The 20,254-nt window shown below is 39.6% G+C and overlaps 1 protein-coding gene across 1 annotated transcript in view; it reads right to left on the bottom strand.

The window, feature by feature from the left end:
• The window catches only part of GSDMC (gasdermin C), a 41,647-nt gene that overhangs the window by 10,321 nt on the left and 11,072 nt on the right, over nucleotides 1-20,254 (bottom strand). Inside the window, exons 2-6 of the mRNA XM_002819427.3 lie at nucleotides 14,283-14,506; nucleotides 13,010-13,193; nucleotides 7,165-7,330; nucleotides 4,158-4,263; nucleotides 2,053-2,097 (exon numbers count right to left, since the gene is read on the bottom strand). Of these exons, the coding sequence (XP_002819473.2) occupies nucleotides 2,053-2,097; nucleotides 4,158-4,263; nucleotides 7,165-7,330; nucleotides 13,010-13,193; nucleotides 14,283-14,502 (721 nt within the window). The 5' untranslated portion in view covers nucleotides 14,503-14,506. The remainder of the gene's footprint in view (nucleotides 1-2,052; nucleotides 2,098-4,157; nucleotides 4,264-7,164; nucleotides 7,331-13,009; nucleotides 13,194-14,282; nucleotides 14,507-20,254) is intronic.

Raw genomic sequence — 20,254 nt, forward strand, 5'->3', positions numbered from 1 at the left:
AACTGATAAACAAATTCAGTAAAGCTGAGGAATATAAATTCAACATACAAAAATCAGTAGCATTTCTATACGCCAACAGTGGACACTCTAAAATAGAAATTTAAAAATTAATCTCATTGACAATAGGGATAAAATAAAACACCTAGGAATTAACTTAACCAAAGAAGTGAAAGGTCTCTACAATAAAAACTATAAAAAATTGATGAAAGAAATTGAAGAAGACACCAAAGAAGTGAAAAGATATTCCATGTTCATGGATTGGAATAATTAAAATTGTTAAAATGTCCATACTCCCCAAAGCAATCTACAGATTCAATGCAATCCCTATCAAAACACCAATGACATTCTTCACAGTAAGAAAAAAAAAATTCTAAAATTCATATGGAAGCACAAAAGACCCAGAATAGCCAAAGCTATCCTGAGCAAAAAGAACAAAACCAGAAGAATCACATTACCTGACTTCAAATTAAACTGCAGAGCTATAGTAACCAAAACAACATAGTACTGCCATAAAAACAGACACATAACCAATGGAACAAAATGGAGAACCTAGAAACAAATCTATGTACCTACAGTGAACCATCTTTGACAAAGGTGCCAAGCACATACAATGGAGAAAGGACAGTCTCTTCAATAAATGGTACTGGGAAAACTGGATATCCATATCCAGGAGAATGAAACTAGACCCCTATCTCTTACCATATACAAAAATCAAATCAAAATCATTTAAAGACTTAAATCTAAGTCCTCAAACTATGAAACTACTAAAATAAAACATTAAGGAAACTTTTCAGGACAATGGTCTGGGCAAAGATTTCTTGAGTAAATACTCCACAAGCACTGGCAACTAAGCAAAAATAGACAAATGGGATCGCATCAAGTTAAAAAGCTTCTTCACAGCAAAGGAAACAAACAACAAAGTGAAGACACAACCCACAGAATCAGAGAAGATATTTGCAAACTACCCATCTGAGAAGGGATTAATAACCAGAATATTTAAGAAGCTCAAACGACTCTATAGAAATAAATCTAATAATCTGATTGAAAATGGGCAAAAGATGTGAGTAGACATTTCTCAAAAGAAGACATACAAATAGCAAACAGACATACGAAAATGTGCTCAACATCACTGATCATCTGAGAAACGCAAATCAAAATTACAATGAGGTATCATCTCACCCCTGTTAAAATGGCTTATATCCAAGACAGGCAATAACACATGCTGGGGAGGATGCAGACAAAAGGAGACTTTCGTATGCTGTTGATGGGAATGTAAATTAGTACAACTACTCTGGAGAACAGTTTGGACCTTCCTCAAAAAATGAAAACTAGAGTTACCATATGATCCAGCAATCTCACTACTGGGTATATACACCAAAAGGCAGGCAATCAGTATATCAAAGAGAGATTTAAGAACAAACATTGCAACACTGTTCACAATAGTCAAGATTTGGAAGCAAACCAACTGTCCATCAACAGATGAATGTATAAAGAAAATATCATACATCTACACAATGGTATACTATTTACCCGTTAAAAAAAAATGGAACGAGATTCTATTATTTGCAAAAACATGAATGAAACTGGAGTTCATTATGTTAAGTGAAATAAGTCAGGAATAGAAAGACAAACATCTTATGTTTTCACTTACTTGTGGGATGTAAAAATCAAAACAGTTGAACACATAGAGATAGAAGGATGCTACCTGAGACTGGGAAAGGTGGTGGGGGGCCTGGGGGAGAGGTAGGGATGGTTAATGGGCACATTTTAAAAAGCTAGAAAGAATGAATAATACCTAGCATTTGATAGCACAACAGGGTGACTACAGTCAAAATAATTTAATTGTACATTTTTAAAAAACTAAAAGAGTATAACTGGACTGCTTATAACATGAAGGATAAATGCTTGAGGAGATGAATACTCCATTTTCCATTATGTGATTATTACACATTGCATGCCTGTATCAAAACATCTCATGTACCTTATAAATATATATACCTCCTATGTACTCACAAAAATAAAAAAATAAAAAGACCAGGCTTTGGAACTCACCATCTTGAAAGGTTCTCTGTTCATCATCATCCGAGATGAGAATGGCTGAATGGAAAAGAAGAACTTCCATTAGGAGAGTTGAGGTTATTCCTGCCTGAGTCTTTCCCATAGCCTGAACCTGGACCAGGGAACCCCTTGTATCAAAACCACCGGGATGCCTGTTAAATATGACCACTGGCCTCACTCTGTGCCTTCTGAATCACTTTGAAGGGTGCCCTGGAACCTGCATTTAAATAAGCAATTTATGTAATCATTTTGCCATCCAACATTTGGAAATTACCTTGATAGAGTAAAGGAACTCAGCTCCCTTTGACCTTCACTAGGTAGGATTGCCTCTTGCTGCCCTTTTCTTACTGATCTGCCTTACTTACCACTCTCAATTTGGCATCTTCTTGGAGGATTTCACATTCCATGTAGAGAAATATGCTGAGGCCTGAAATTCACCTAACACTAGAGTGTAAGGGTTCAACAGGGGAAAGAGCCTATGAAGAAGACAAAAAGGTTGTATAAGGGTTGAAAAGTGTGAACTGAATGAAGTTAGAGGAAAAGCTAACCTCACAGCAGTGACTGCAAGTCACATTCTGACTACTAGTGGGGAGAGTGGTGCTCCTCTATGTCAGACGCCTCATCTGTAAAATGGAAATGAGATCTTCTCTCCCTAGCTGATGCAAGGAATGGAGATACATGTCCAGCAATGTAACTGACACCAATTCATCTTCACCCTCTCCAGTTCATCAGGATCTTTCCCCTAGCTTGACAACAGGCTCAAGTCTTCACCATCTCATAAACCCCCTTCCCAAAGCTAAGTGTCCTCCTTTAGTTATCACCTCCTCCCACCTATTGTCCCCTCACAGCCAACTTCCTTTAAGAATCAGCTACACACTGGGTCCTCACGTCCCCTCTTTGCATTCACACTTCAACCACTGTAGTTTATTCTCCAATGAATCCACCTGGCTTCAGTCACCAATGAATACTGACCTGATTCTATCTGGATACTACCACATCATGTTCTGTAGGGTCTTCTTTTATCTGACCACATCATTTTTCGTTTGTTGTTGATGATGATGATATTTTGAAACTAGAGCTCCTTTTCTTTTCCTTCTATGTTAAAATCATCTTATCATTCACTATGACCTTTGATAGTGCCACCATCTCCTGGTGCCCTCAGCAGGAGTCTCTGACCTCTCCTGAGAGTGGGAATCCCATTCTCACCCCTTCTCCTCATTAGAGAGCTGCTTTGGATATAGTCAGTCTTTCCAGAAGCCAGAGTCCTCTAACTGAAAGATCGGAGAGAGTTCAGCCTCATTCTGTCTATGGCCACTGATGGGAGGTAACTGACATCAGGACACTCCCTTGACCATGTTGCAGTGAGGATACTATAGGCAGTAGAGTGTGAGAGTGAGTGTGCGAGAAGGAGGAGCTGAGCTCGATCTCTGTTAGAATGAGCTCTAGCTGGGACTCAGCATTTGGGAAGGGAGAGAACAAGGACTCTGAGAGCCGGTTGTGTTCCCAGCACTCACCGTCACACCCAGGTATGCAACTGACGCAGATGCTTCTGCCCACATAGAGTCTGAACCCAAAGTGTGTGTGGTCAGGAATTGTGCATTTTGAGGCTGATGAAGGAGGGAAAGGTGTAGATAAAATTCGGGCTTATGTTCTTAGGGCATCGTGTCTGCAGTTTTGTTTGTGATTGTGATGTTGTTACCTCATAGGACCTTAATGTGGGGTTATGGGTAACCTTGGGTAAGCCTCTGTGGCTGATGAGTTGCTGAGGGTACTTAAATGAATAAGGATGGTTAGGATTAGGGTTGGAATTTGCCCAGTGCTAACAACACTCCAAGATGAACAAGTTGGATTATTTTCCATGTACGAGACTGTCTCTGTATCTGTCAATAGCAGCATTTCAGCCAGGCCATGCTTGGAGGTGCCTCCATGTGTTGAGAAGGGTGTGTGCCCTGGACAGTAAGAAACATGCATGCTTCTTCTTGGATAGGCAGAGCAGCAAAGGTTGCATACTATGGTTATTTTCCTCTCATTTCTCTCTTAGGAGAAGCAGACACCCCCCTCCACTGCCATCTGCCTTGCTGAGCTCTGCTTACTCCCACCTTTCTCCTTGATAACCAGCTGCTTTCTCTTATAAGCCAACACCATGCCTTTCTGCAGAGTCAGTGCCTTCTTCTTCACTCTGAGACTCTCTCCTTGGCCTTGACCCTGGGGAGAGAAACCAGACAATATGGTATTAAATGTATGTAATTTTAAAGGTCAGATGGCTCTAGAAAGCTCATTAGGAAAAACACCAGCATTCCCTGCTCTCATCCTCCCTACTGCTGACTTCTGATTTCCAATCACTGCTCTTCCTTCCTTATTTCATCCTGTGCTCATCTTCCCATTTCTCAATTTCCTGTTGATACTGCAATGTTTTTCTTTCTTTCCAGAATTAACTATTTATTCTCTCTTTTTGATTACGTTGAATTTGTTTTCCTTCTCTTTCCTCATTCCTTATTTCCCTTCTCCCATCTTCCTAAAATATTAACATCCCAATGTTTAAGTGAATATTCACTGTTTATACTTGGGGAAAACCGCTTTTCCCCACTCCCGATCTTTCCTTTATCAGTTAATGTGATGTCCCTGTGCCTTCTCTGTCTCTTTAATCATTCTCTCCAGAGGACATGGGGGACACATTTTTTTGAGACCTTGTACATCTAAAGACATTTTTATTGTACCTCTCATACTTGATTGATATTTTGACTGGCCATAGAATTCTTGGCTGGAATTCTCTGGAATATGACTTTATTTCCCTTTTAGAAATACTTATGGTTGTCTTTTTGAGGTAAGTGTTCTGAAAATTCACAGTTATGTTTTATGGGGTGGATCTATGTTGACTCAAGAAACAATGCCTTCAGTGGACACTTTCATTCTGGAAACACATTCTTTGGGTCTCAGAACCTTCCTTGTATTTCATCCTGAAAGATTTTCCACATTGCATTATGTCTTTGTTCTCCCCTTCTGGAACTCGTATTATTTACGAGTAGTTAAATCTCCTTGACTGATCCTCAAGTTTTGTTTTGTTTTAATTGAGACAGTGTCTCATTCTGTCGCCCAGGCTGGAATGCAGTGGCACAATCATGGCTCACAACAGCCGCAACTTCCCAGCCTCAAGCAATTCTCCCACCTCAGCCTCCCAAGTAGCTGGAACTACAGGCATGCACCACCACACCTGGCTAATTTTTTGTTTATATTTTGTAGAGACAACGTCTCACTATGTTGCCCAGGCTGGTTTTGAACTCCTGAGCTCAAGCAATCCACCTGCATGAGCCTCCCAAAGTGCTAGGATTACAGGCATGAGCCACTGTGCCTAGCCTCCAAATTTTTTTAATGAATATTCTCCTGTCTTTTTGCTTACTTTTTCCTGGAAATTTCTTCGATTTTGCTTTTTGACTCTTCTATTTAAGAAAAAGAATAATAAATTTCTACTACTCTATTTTTAATTTCTAAGAGCTATAAATACCCTTTTTGCAAAGCATTATTCTTTCATGAAAATAAAATATATCTCTTAAAGAGGATCAAGTATTTCTTACCTTCCTATGTTGTTTTTGTTTCCTCTAATTTCCTAATTTCAAAGTGTTTTTGTTTTGGGTTTTAGGCTTTCCTCAAGTGTCTGTGATTTTTTTTCTGTTTTGCTAACGAGTGAAGCATGAAAGCTGTTAAATGTGCATAGGCAGGACATGTTGAGTAGATGTTTCACTTTGGGGCAACCAGGCAGGGATTAAACTATCTCTTTGGAGTCTCCAGTTGTTGGGGTTTTTTCAGTTATTTCTTTTGTACTGGTTAATTTTCTTAGGAAATAATTCTTCAATCTCCCGCCTAGGCTGTGTGTTGTAGGGGTAAAAAGGGTAGAGATGTGATGCCTGGAGCTGAATGGGGAAAGGGGCTCAATGTCCCCACTCTCAATGAGGACTTGCACTTATTTTCCTTTTCCATTATGGCTTCTCACTCCCACCCTTCACTGTAACTAGTCTCCCTAAATCTAGAACCCACAGGAAATAAGTTTTCCAGAAGGTCTTCTGCCAGAGTGGGTGAGGGTAGGTGCCTGGCTATGCAGAGGTGGGAAGGGATTTGGGCTCTGAGTGTTCCTTATAAAAACCCCCTGAAGTGATTATCACACATTGTATGCCTGTATCAAAATATCTCATATACCCCATGAATGTATACATCTACTATATACCCACAAACATTTTTTTAAAAGTTTAAAAGATTTCCAATTGATATTCTTACTTTCAGTCCCACCTACACCCTATCTTCAGAGGTAGCTAGTGCCTCCGATTCCTGAACATTTTGGGGGTTCTTGTTTCTAGACTTTCTTCCCTGCTGCAGGTGGGGGTCCACTATTCCTGCTTTCCAGGGTCTGTTACCATTTGTCCACTCTTTAGCAGTAACTCATTGGCATTGGGAAACTTAGTACACATATCAGGTTTCTTCTTTAGTTTCTAAAGCTCTTAAGTAAGGACAAATTACACAGACATAGTGCAAAAGCACATTATAACACATATGAACTTTATAAGCCCTTGACCCATACTTAATCTGAATAGTTGATAAATGAATTTATTTATATTAAAAAATATTATACTTGGTTATTGTGAGTGAATTATGTAAGTCACATGTGCTTGAAGATACTCTGATCTCACTCCTTGAAATATTTCTTATCAGGTTATTTTAGAGTTTAAAGTACTTTAACAACCGGGGTTTGGTGTTAGTGGTCCCTCATTTCTTCCAGCCATAAAACTAGACTGTATATAATACAGTGGCCACTCATTTGAATTCTGCAGAGCTTATCATTTACCCAAAGCAAAACACAATACTAAATAATTAAATATATTTCTGATTTTGTCAATACTGTATGACCCCGTATAGTAAAACAGTGTAACGGAGGATATTAGAATATACTCTCAGATCAGAAGTCAGGATACATTGACATGTAAGAAGTGGGAAATAATGAGTCCATCCCTTGTAATCCCTGGAAATAGAGTCCAGAGCCCCCTAGGAAATGAAGCTTGGCTGCCAGGACTGGCTGTATTTTTTGAATTTCAATCCCACTGCAGGACAACTTTATACCTTGCCATAGGTAATCCAAAGAGAAATTTTCCCTAAAATATTCACACTACTGCTATCGTACAGCACAGTATTGTTGATCAGTTCAACAGCCTCTGTCACCACATACAGGTTGTCCCCTCTCCTCCGGCACTCCTTCAGAAATGATGGCTCTGGATCCAACAGTTTCCTGGGGATTTAAGGAAGGAGGACGAGAGTCAGAGTGGGAAAGTGATGCCTTTTCAGGTTACTCTGGGTGCCCTTCTCCTCAAGACTTGGGAGGGGTGCAATGCCTTTGGACCCTGACAGGTGAGTCCCCAGTGGGTGGTAGGGCAGCAGAATGTTTTATCTGAAATACAGGATAGAGGAGATCCCATTGATGGTGGTTCGGGTGTGAAAGTATATGTACCATATTGTTAAAGGCATCTGCATTTTACTAAATTATACTGGTCCTGTTAAGGGGTCATTTATAGAATTTTAGCACTAGGGTCTCTCAGAAAAAAAAGGGATAGAAGCAGACAGGTCCAGATGATTGAGAACAGTCTTTAGGAGGTCCTGTTGTCAAAGCTGGGTATTCACACCGAACGTGTCCATTAGCACAGTCAGGGTGGGCTGGGGAGCAGACAGATAAAGTGGAATGAAGCAGGGAAGACTCTGGATGATTTCACGACCATTACGGATTTACTGTCCTTGGTGGGTGGATTGGTAGGGCTGACTTGATAACGTAGTTTCCAGGGATATATGAATGGTTGGAAGTACTGAAGGTAGATTTCATTTCTATTTCAGTTCTTTCTGAGGCTCAACCTTGATTCTACTCAAGGCACCCATGGAGTCAGTGTCCTAGATAACAGTCATGTGGAATATTGAGGGATTCTTTATTGGCTTTTCAGTAGAGAAGGTTACTGTGCACACAATATTAGGTTTTGTCATTGCTGTCTTCTTACCATGTCCTTAGATGCTATGTTATGTGACATCTACTTATCTTCCAAGCTTCATGTTATATCTCCTTTATCTTGGTTGTCTAAGCTTCCAACTCACTGACCTTGCCCCTTATCCTGAAAACACCAAGCTTGGTGTTTCACTCTTCATTAGAAGGGTAAGAGTAAGAGTTTTACTTTGGCAGCATCACCCCTCCCCCAAGTGCCATCACAACATGAATGGAGTTCCCCTGGGAACTCCATTCCAAGATAGATCATATGTTAGGCCACAAAACAAGTCTTAACAAATTTAAGAAGACAAAAATTATTTCAAGTATCTTTTCCAATAACAATGGCACAAAACTAGAAACAATAACAAGGAATTTCAGAAAATTCACAAATATGTGGAAATTAAATTGAACAACCAGTGGGTCAAAGAAGAAATCAAAAGGGAATTCAAAAAATATCTGAGACAAACAAAAATGAAAACACAACATATCAAAACTTATGGGATACAACAAAAGCAGTTCTAATTTAAGAAGACAGAAATTATTTCAAGTATCTTTTCCAATAACAATGACACAAAACTAGAAATAATAACAAGGAATTTCAGAAAATTCACAAATATGTGGAAATTAAACTGAACAACCAGTGGGTCAAAGAAGAAATCAAAAGGGAATTCAAAAAATATCTGAGACAAACAAAAATGAAAACACAACATACCAAAACTTATGGGATACAACAAAAGCAGTTCTAAGAGGAAAGTTTATAAACACCTACATTAAGAAAATAGAAAGAATTCAAATCAACAACCTAACTTTATACCTTAAAGAACTAGAAAAGAAGAACAGACCAGGCGCAGTGGCTCACACCTGTAATCCCAGCACTTTAGGAGGCCAAGGCGGGCAGATCACTAGGTCAGGAGATCAAGACCATCCTGGCTAACACGATGAAACCCCCATCTCTACTAAAAATACAAAAAATTCAGGCATGGTGGCAGGCGCCTGTACTCCCAGCTGCTCGGGAGGCTTAGGCAGGAGAATGGCGTGATCCCAGGAGGCGGAGCATGCAGTGAGCAGAGATCGCGCCACTGCACTCCAGCCTGGGCGACAGAGCGAGACTCCATCTCAAAAAAAAAAAAAAGATTAGAGCAGAATAAATTAAATGGAAAATAGAAAAACAATAGAAAAGAAAAGGTAATAAAACTGAGGGGTTTTTTGAAAAAAATTAAAAATTGACAAACCCTTAGCTAGACAAACCAAGAAAAAAGAACTCCAATAAATAAAATTATAGTTAAAAGGAGACATTACAAATGATGCCACAGAAATAAAAAAGATCATGAGAGCCTATTATCAATAATTATATACCAACAAACTGGGGTAGATAAGAGAAATGGATAAATTCCTAGAAACATATGATCTATCAAGATTGAGTCATGAAGAAATAGAAAATATAAACATATCATTAACAAACAAGGTGATTGAATCAGTAATCAAAAAAGCTCCAAAAATCATGCCCATGACCAAATGCTTTTACTGGTGAATTCTACTAAACATTTAAAGAAGGTTAATATCAATCCTGCTCAAACCAAAAAATTGAAGAGGAAAGAATAATTCAAATTCATTGTGCAAGGCCAGCATTACTCTAATACCAAAGCCAGATAAGGACATTACAAGAAAAGAAAATTATAGGCCAATATATCTGATAAACATAGATGCACAAGTCCTTAACAAAATTTTAGCGAACCAAATTTAACAGCACATTAAAAGGATCATACACCACAATCAAGTGGAATTTATACCTGGAATGAAAGGATAGTTCAACATTTGCAAATCAGTAAATATAATACAGCATATTAACATAATCAAGGACAAAAACCATATGATCATCTCAGTAGATGCAGAAAAAGCATTTCATGAAATTAATCATCCTTTCATGATAAAAACTCTCAGCAAATTAGATATAGAAGAAATGTACCTTAACATAATGAAGGCTATACATGGTCATAATAAAGTCCACAGCTAACATTATGCTCAATGTTGAAAAGCTGAAAGCTTTTCCTTTAAAATAAGGAACAAAGCAAGAATGTCCACCCTCACCACTTCTATTCAGTATGGCACTGGAAATGCTTGCCAGTGAAATTAGGGAAAAATAAATAAATAAAAGGAGCCTAAATAGGAAAGAAAGAAGTAAATTGCCTCTGTTTACAGATGACACTATCTTATACATCGAAAATCCTAAAAACTTCATTTAAAAAATATTAGAATTAATAAATAAATGCAGTCAAGTTGCTGGATACAAAATCAACATTAAAAGTCAGTGTATCTCTATAAATTAACAATGAACTATCTTTAAAAATCAATTTATAGGCTAGGCATGGTGGCTCTCACCTGTAATTCCAGCTCTTTGGGAGGCTGAGGTGGGTGGATCACCTGAGGTCAGGAGTTCGAGACCAGCCTGGCCAACATGGCAAAACCCCGTCTGTACTGAAAATACAAAACATTAGCCAGGTATTGTGGCACGCACCTGTAATCCCAGCTACTTGGGAGGCTGAGGCAGGAGAATTGCTTGAACCTGGGAGGCAGAGGTTGCAGTGAGCCAAGATCATGCCATTGCACTCCAGCCTGGGTGACAGAGTGAGACTCTGTCTCAAAAAAAAAAAAAATCCGTTTATAACAGCATCAAAAATAATAAAATACTTGTGAATACATTTCACCAAGGAGGCAAAAGATCTATATACTGAAAAACTACAAAATGGATGAAAGAAATTAAAGAAGAAAAAAATAAACAGCAAAATATTTGTGCTCATGGATAAGAAGAATTGATATTATTAAAATGTCATACTACTCAAAGCAATTTACAGATTCAATGCAATTCTTATCAAAATACCAATGACAATCTTCACAGAAATAGAAAAAACAATCTTAAAACTCTTATGGAAAGACCCAGAATAGCTAAAGCAATCTCAAGAAAGAACAAAGCTAGACACCCCATACTTCCTGATTTCAAAGTATATTACAAAGCTATAGAAGTTAAAACTTATGGCACTTGCATAAAAACAGACATATAAACTAGTGGAATCGAGTAGAGGGCCAAGAAATAAACTCATACGTGTATGATCAACTAATATCTGACAAGCATGACAAGAATAGACAGTGGGATAAAGGATAGTGTCTTCCAAAAAATGGTGTTGAGAAAACTGGATATTCTCATGCAAAAGAGTGAAACTAGGTCCTTACTTTATACACAAGGATCAACTCAAAGTAGATTAGAAACCTGAATATAAGACCTGGAACCTTAAAACATTTTTAGAAGAAAATACAGGGGGAAAGGTCCTCAAGATTGGTTATGGCAACGATTTGTTTGATATGACATCAAAAGCAACAGCAGCAAAAAAAAAGAAAAAATTAGTGGTACTCTAGCAAACTAAAAAGTTTCTGCACAGCAAAGGAAACAATCAACAGAGTGAAAATGCAACCTACAGAATGGTCAAAAATATTTGCAAACCATATGCCTGATAAAGGGTTAATACCTAAAATATATAAGGAACTCATACAGCTAAATTGCAAAAACAAAAACAAAAATCTTGATTTAAAAAATGGGAAAATGGGCAAAGGACCTAAATAGATATTTTCTCCAAAAAAGATGTACAAATAAGCTAACAGGCACATTAAATGGTGCTCAAAATTACTTATCAGGGACATACAAATCAAAACCACAATGAGACATAACTTCACATCTGTTTGGATGGCTTTTAACAATGAGATAAGTGTTGGCAAAGATGTGAATTAAAGGAAATCCTTGTATGCTATTAGTGGGAATGTAATTGATATAGCCACATGGAAAACAGTATGTTGGTTCTTCAAAAAACTAAAACTAGAACTACAATATGATCCAGCAATCCCATTTCTAGGTATACAGCCAATGAAAACTAAATCAGTAGCTCAAAGACATATCTGCACTTCCATGTTCATTGCAGCATTATTCACAGAAACCAAGACACCAAAACAACTTAAGTGCCTGTCAACAGATGAATGGAAAAGGAAATTGTGGTATGTGTATACAGTGGAATATTATTCAGCCATAAAAAAGAAAGAAACCCTGCTATTTGCAACAACGTGAATAAACCTTGATGGCATTATGCTAAATAAAAGTCAAACAGAGAAATACAAATACTGTATAATCTCACATATATGTGGAACCTAAAAAAGTCGAACTTATAGAAACAAAATATAATGGTGGTTAGCAGGGGTTAGGAAGTCAGGCAAATGGGGCACGTTGGTCAAAGGGAACACAGACTATAATTAACAATACTATACCGTGTATCTGAAATTTGCTAAGAGAGTAGATATTAAACGTTCTCACCACAAAAAAATGATAACTAGGTGAAGTAATAGATATGTTAACTGACTTTATTGTGGTCTTTTCACAATATATACATACATCAAATCATCACATTGTATACCTTAAATTCACACAATTCTATTTGTCAACTATATCTCAATAGAGCTGAAAAAAATAAAAATAAATCCCAAGACAGTAATGTACATGTTATTTAAATAAACAGTTTTAGAGTCTTTGTCTCACTTAAATTAATACTTTGTTAATTTATTTTTTATTGCTTATTTTCTTACTCCCTGCCCATCCCTTGTCTCCACTAAATGTAAGCTGCTTTATGACAGGTGTTTACATCTGTCTTGTTTTCATTCTATCCCCAACATATAACAACACAGTAGTGGGTAGTTACTGCTGTAATAAGTATTTGTTAGGTAACTAATAGCTATTGCTTGAGTAAAGGGAGGTAGGAATACTCAAGAAGAGTAGCAAAATCTGGGATGTCATCATCTTGATTTTCATCCCTGCAGCAACACTTGCTAGATGTATTTTTGTGTTCAAGGAAAACACCCCCTGGGATGTTGATGATCCATCCCCTTCCTCTCCCATGGCCTCACCTTTTTTGAAAGTCTTCCAGGTTTGGAGATGGGATGGTAACAATTTGAAACTCGAGGGAGCATCCATGGTCCACAGAGGCCTCCCCTGACACACTCACTTCTACACCAACATTCACACCCACGTCAGCCTTATGCTTCTGGATCATAATGTCACTGAAGTGGAACGGTCCTGTCACAACAGTTTCTGGGGAAAGAAAAGATGACCATAGGTTTAGCCAAGAATTCATTCAAGAATTCAAAGGTTTAGCCAAGAACAGCTGGTGTGCAAAATGAAATAACAAAGACCTATTTTGCCCCAATCCTCCCACTCATTTAAACTCTGTTGAAAACTAATCAATTAATGTTTGAATGTAAATTACTACAGATGGAAAATATTCAAATGTTTAAATGGGCATTGTGTGACAGAGATAAAATCTTCACCCTGAAAAATAGTGGTGTCAAATGTACAGTGTCCAGAAGACCCCTGGGATCACCCTTCCAGGCACACTGTCTCCTCTGCAGCAGGCGCAGCACCCAGCTGCAGAGGGCAGCACACAGGGGCAGAAAATGTTTGGGATGTGGAGCCAGACAGACCTGGGTTTGTATCCCAGTTCTACCAGTTCCCAGGGACGTAACTGTTTTTTTGTTTGCTTTTTGTTGTTGTTTTTGTTGTTGTTGTTGTTGTTGTTTTGAGACAGAGTCTCACTCTGTCTGTCATCCAGGCTGGAGTGCATTGGTGCAATCTCAGCTCACTGCAACCTCCGCCTTCTGGGCTCAAGCAATTTTTGAGCCTCAGCCTCCCGAGTAGTTGGGACTACTCGGGTAGTAGAGTGCACCACCCATGCCTGGATAATTTTTTTTTTTTTTTGTATTTTTAATAGCGACAGGGTTTCGGCATGTTGGCCAGACAGGTCTCGAACTCCTGGCCTCAAGTGATCTGCCCACCTCAGTCTCCCAAAGCGCTGGGATTATAGGCATGAGCCACAGTGCCCAGCCCCCTAGGTACATAACTTTGAACAGATAATTTTATAACCTTCTATTTACTCTTATGTAAAATGGGGATAATATCCTCACCTCATGAACCTGATACAAATATTAAATGACCTAATGAATGCCTACATCCAGATATTTAGTAGGATTCTCAGTTTGTCTTCGTTTCTTGCCCCTTGCCTATAGGCAAGGCTAGTCCTGAGAGCTCCTTTCTGGGTGCTCAGTTATCTTTGGATGGTGGGCCATCTTTTTCTGACCACCCATGTTTTTCACCCCTCACCTCCTTGGCCTCGGCTGACAATACCTGGGACTGAAGAACTTGGCTCCAGGATGTCATTGAGGGAGAATTCAACTGGAACATAGTCAGATTGTTCCCAAAATGATGAACGAGAATCCTTCTTCTTTCGTAATATAACAAACTGACGTAATTTGGTGGCAGTCAATAGGTATTTGACAGGTGTCAGGTCTTTGCTTCCAATCTCTTTGACCAAATTTTTGCTAATGCGTTCCAACATGGAGGGCATGTTGCTAGGAGGAGATGAAAGGAGAGCATCAGTTGGGAGGGGAAGAAAATGGTTAAACTCTCACCAATTATTGATATTTCCCCTCAAGGAAAAGATCTACATATGAGATTAGCAGGTCTTAACTTAAAATAGTGACTAGATTATAACTTTCTCAACTTTGAGTTCATTTTTTTGTTGTTTTTGAGACAGGGTCTTGCCATGTTGCCCAGACTGATCTTGAACTCTTGGGCTCAAGTGATTCTCCCGCCTCAGCCTACCTAGCATCTGGGATTATAGGCACACACCACCACACCTGGCTTCCAACTTTGGAATTCTTAAGACAATTTGGGCTTCTGACTGAGGGACTGCTGTGAAACTCATTGCCCCTTATTGTTGGAGTAGGAAAGCCTGGGTATCTCCTCACCTCTAACCCAGGGATACTCTAAATAACAGGAAGAAGGAAGGGCTCAATACTGTCATCAACTAAAGGGCCAGAGGGAAGGCGGGGCTTATGTTAAGATGATATGAGTAGTGGTAGAGAATATGTTGGTGTTTGCAGTTTCACAGAGAAAGCCACACTGAGAAGTGACATTTGAACAATAATGTAGAGGAGGCAGGGTATAAACAATGAACATTATGTGGAGAAAAGAATTCCAGGTACAGAAATCAGCAAGTGCAAAGATTTGGAAGCAATGCATGCCTGGAATATGTGAGGTAGAAAGGAAAGAAGATGAGGTCAGAAGAAAGTGAGGGCAAGTTGGTGAAGGCCCAAGATTGCATTGTTGGCTGCATATATGTCTTCTTCATTCAATAAATGGTGCTGGGATACCTGGCTAGCCATAGGCAGAAGAGTGAAAATGGACCATTTCCTTACACCATATACAAAAATCAACTCAAGATGAAGAAAAGACTGAAATGTAAAACCCGAAACTATAAAAATAAAACACTAGAAGACAATCTAGGCAATACCATTCTGGACATAGGAACTGGCAAAGATTTCACGATGATGCCAAAAGCAATTGCAATAAAAGCAAAAATTGATAAATGAGATCTAATTAAACTTAAGAGCTTCTGCACAGCAAAAGAAGTTATGAACAGAGTGAACAGGTAACCTACAGAATGGGAGAAAATTTTTGCAAACTATGAATCTGACAAAGGTCTAATATCCAGCATTTATAAGGAACTTGAGCCAATTTACAAGAAAAAAAAACATTAAAAAGTGGGCAAACGACATGAAGAGGCACCTTTCAAAAGAAGACATACATGTGGCCAACAATCGTATAAAAAAAAAGCTCAACATCACTGATCATTAGACAAATACAAATCAAAACCACAATGAGATATCATCTCACACAAGTCTGAATTATTAAAAAGTCAAAAAATAACAGATGCTGGCAAGGTTGTGGAGAAAAAGGAATGCTTATACACTGTTGATGGGAATGTAAATTAGTTCAACCACTGTGAAAAACAGTTCGGTGATTCCTCAAAGTCCTAAAGACAGAAATACCATCTGACCCAGCAAGCTCATTACTGGGTATATACCCAAAGGAATAGATATTATTTTATAACAAAGACACATGCATGCATATGTTCATTGCAGCACTATTCACAATAGCAAAGACATGGAATAAACCTAAATGCCCATCAACTGTGGACTAGGTAAAGAAAACGTGGTATATATACCTCATGGAATACTATGCAGCCAAAAAAAGAACAAGATCAAGAACAGCTCCCAGTGGAGCTGGCAGCCATTATACTTAGTAAACTAACACAGAAACAGAAAACCAAATACCGGGGGGGAGGAGCCAAGATGGCCGAATAGGAACAGCTCCGGTCTACAGCTCCCAGCGCGAGCAACGCAGAAGACGGGTGATTTCTGCATTTCCATCTGAGGTACCGTGTTCATCTCACTAGGGGGTGCCAGACAGTGGGCGCAGGTCAGTGGGTGAGCGCACCGTGCGCCAGCCGAAGCAGGGGCGAGGCATTGCCTCACTCGGGAAGCGCAAGGGGCCAGGGAGTTCCCCTTCCAGGGGTGACAGACGGCACCTGGAAAATCGGGCCACTACCACCCGAATACTGTGCTTTTCCGACCGGCTTAGGAAACGGTGCCCCAGGAGAGTATAGCCCGCACCTGCCTCAGAGGGTCCTACGCCCACGGAGTCTCGCTGATTGCTAGCACAGCAGTCTGAGATCAAACAGCAAGTCGGCAGCGAGGCTGGGGGAGGGGCGCCCGCCATTGCCCAGGCTCGCTTAGGTAAACAAAGCAGCCTGGAAGCTTGAACTGGGTGGAGCCCACCACAGCTCAAGGAGGCCTGCCTGCCTCTGTAGGCTCCACCTCTGGGGGCAGGGCACAGACAAACAAAAAGCAGTAACCTCTGCAGACTTAAATGTCCCTGTCTGACAGCTGTGAGGAGAGCAGTGGTTCTCCCAGCACGCAGCTGGAGATCTGAGAACGGGCTGACTGCCTCCTCAAGTGGGTCCCTGACCCCTGACCCCCGAGCAGCCTAACTGGGAGGCACCCCCCAGCAGGGGCAGACTGACACCTCACGTGGCCGGCCAGGTACTCCAACAGACCTGCAGCTGAGGGTTCTGTCTGTTAGAAGGAAAACTAACAGAAAGGACATCCACACCAAAAACCCATCTGTACATCACCATCATCAAAGACCAAAAGTAGATAAAACCACAAAGATGGGGAAAAAACAGAGCAGAAAAACTGGAAACTCTAAAAACCAGAGTACCTCTCCTCCTCCAAAGGAACGCAGTTCCTCATCAGCAACGGAACAAAGCTGGACGGAGAATGACTTTGACGAGCTGAGAGAAGAAGGCTTCAGACGATCAAATTACTCCGAGCTACGGGAGGATATTCAAACCAAAGGCAAAGAAGTTGAAAACTTTGAAAAAAATTTAGAAGAATGTATAACTAGAATAACCAATACAGAGAAGTGCTTAAAGGAGCTGATGGAGCTGAAAACCAAGGCTCGAGAACTACGTGAAGAATGCAGAAGCCTCAGGAGCCGATGCGATCAAATGGAAGAAAGGGTATCAGCCCTGGAAGATGAAATGAATGAAATGAAGTGAGAAGGGAAGTTTAGAGAAAAAAGAATAAAAAGAAACGAGCAAAGCCTCCAAGAAATGTGGGACTATGTGAAAAGACCAAATCTACGTCTGATTGGTGTACCTGAAAGTGACGGGGAGAATGGAAACAAGTTGGAAAACACTCTGCAGGATATTATCCAGGAGAACTTCCCCAATCTAGCAAGGCAGGCCAACATTCAGATTCAGGAAATACAGAGAACGCCACAAAGATACTCCTCGAGAAGAGCAACTCCAAGACACATAATTGTCAGATTCACCAAAGTTGAAATGAAGGAAAAAATGTTAAGGGCAGCCAGAGAGAAAGGTCGGGTTACCATCAAAGGGAAGCCCATCAGACTAACAGCGGATCTCTCGGCAGAAACCCTACAAGCCAAAAGAGAGTGGGGGCCAATATTCAACATTCTTAAAGAAAAGAATTTTCAACCCAGAATTTCATATCCTGCCAAACTAAGCTTCATAAGTGAAGGAGAAATAAAATACTTTACAGACAAGCAAATGCTGAGAGATTTTGTCACCACCAGGCCTGCCCTAAAAGAGCTCCTGAAGGAAGCGCTAAACATCGAAAGGCACAACCGGTACCAGCCACTGCAAAATCATACCGAAATGTAAAGACCATCGAGACTAGGAAGAGACTGCATCAACTAATGAGCAAAATATCCAGCTAACATCATAATGACAGGATCAAATTCACACATAATAATATTAACTTTAAATGTAAATGGACTAAATTCTCCAATTAAAAGACACAGACTGGCAAATTGGATAAAGACTCAAGACCCATCAGTGTGCTATATTCAGGAAACCCATCTCACGTGCAGAGACACACATAGGCTCAAAATAAAAGGATGGAGGAAGATCTACCAAGCAAATGGGAAACAAAAAAAGGCAGGGGTTGCAATCCTAGTCTCTGATAAAACAGACTTTAAACCAACAAAGATCAAAAGAGACAAAGAAGGCCATTACATAATGGTAAAGGGATTAATTCAACAAGAAGAGCTAACTATCCTAAATATATATGCACCCAATACAGGAGCACCCAGATTCATAAAGCAAGTCCTGAGTGACCTACAAAGAGACTTAGACTCCCACACATTAATAATGGGAGACTTTAACACCCCACTGTCAACATTAGATAGATCAACGAGACAGAAAGTCAACAAGGATACCCAGGAATTGAACTCAGCTCTGCACCAAGCGGACCTAATAGACATCTACAGAACTCTCCACCCCAAATCAACAGAATATACATTTTTTTCAGCACCACACCACACCTATTCCAAAATTGACCACATACTTGGAAGTAAAGCTCTCCTCAATAAATGTAAAAGAACAGAAATTGTAACAAACTGTCTCTCAGATCACAGTGCAATCAAGCTAGAACTCAGGATTAAGAATCTCACTCAAAACTGCTCAACTATGTGGAAACTGAACAACCTGCTCCTGAATGACTACTGGGTACATAACGAAATGAAGGCAGAAATAAAGATGTTCTTTGAAACCAACGAGAACCAAGACACAACATACCAGAATCTCTGGGATGCATTCAAAGCAGTGTGTAGAGGGAAATTTATAGCACTAAATGCCCACAAGAGAAAGCAGGAAAGATCCAAAATTGACACCCTAACATCACAATTAAAAGAACTAGAAAAGCAAGAGCAAACACATTCAAAAGCTAGCAGAAGGCAAGAAATAACTAAAATCAGAGCAGAACTGAAGGAAATAGAGACACAAAAAACCCTTCAAAAAATAAATGAATCCAGGAGCTGGTTTTTTGAAAGGATCAACAAAATTGATAGACCGCTAGCAAGATTAATAAAGAAAAAAAGAGAGAAGAATCAAATAGATGCAATAAAAAATGATAAAGGGGATATCACCACCGATCCCACAGAAATACAAACTACCATCAGAGAATATTACAAACACCTCTACGCAAATAAACTAGAAAATCTAGAAGAAATGGATAAATTCCTCAACACATTCACCCTCCCAAGACTAAACCAGGAAGAAGTTGAATCTCTGAATAGACCAATAACAGGAGCTGAAATTGTGGCAATAATCAATAGCTTACCAACCAAAAAAAGTCCAGGACCAGATGGGTTCACAGCCGAATTCTACCAGAGGTACAAGGAGGAGCTGGTACCATTCCTTCTGAAACTATTCCAATCAATAGAAAAAGAGGGAATCCTCCCTAACTCATTTTATGAGGCCAGCATCATCCTGATACCAAAGCCTGGCAGAGACACAACAAAAAAAGAGAATTTTAGACCAATATCCTTGATGAACATTGATGCAAAAATCCTCAATAAAATACTGGCAAACAGAATCCAGCAGCACATCAAAAAGCTTATCCACCATGATCAAGTGGGCTTCATCCCTGGGATGCAAGGCTGGTTCAATATACGCAAATCAATAAATGTAATCCAGCATATAAACAGAACCAAAGACAAAAACCACATGATTATCTCAATAGATGCAGAAAAGGCCTTTGACAAAATTCAACAACCCTTCATGCTAAAAACTCTCAATAAATTAGGAATTGATGGGACGTATCTCAAAATAATAAGAGCTATTTATGACAAACCCACAGCCAATATCATACTGAATGGGCAAAAACTGGAAGCATTCCCTTTGAAAACTGGCACAAGACAGGGATGCCCCCTCTCACCACTTCTATTCA

This window comes from Pongo abelii, chromosome 7 (genome assembly GCF_028885655.2).
Source record: "Pongo abelii isolate AG06213 chromosome 7, NHGRI_mPonAbe1-v2.0_pri, whole genome shotgun sequence".
Lineage (NCBI taxonomy): Eukaryota > Metazoa > Chordata > Mammalia > Primates > Hominidae > Pongo > Pongo abelii.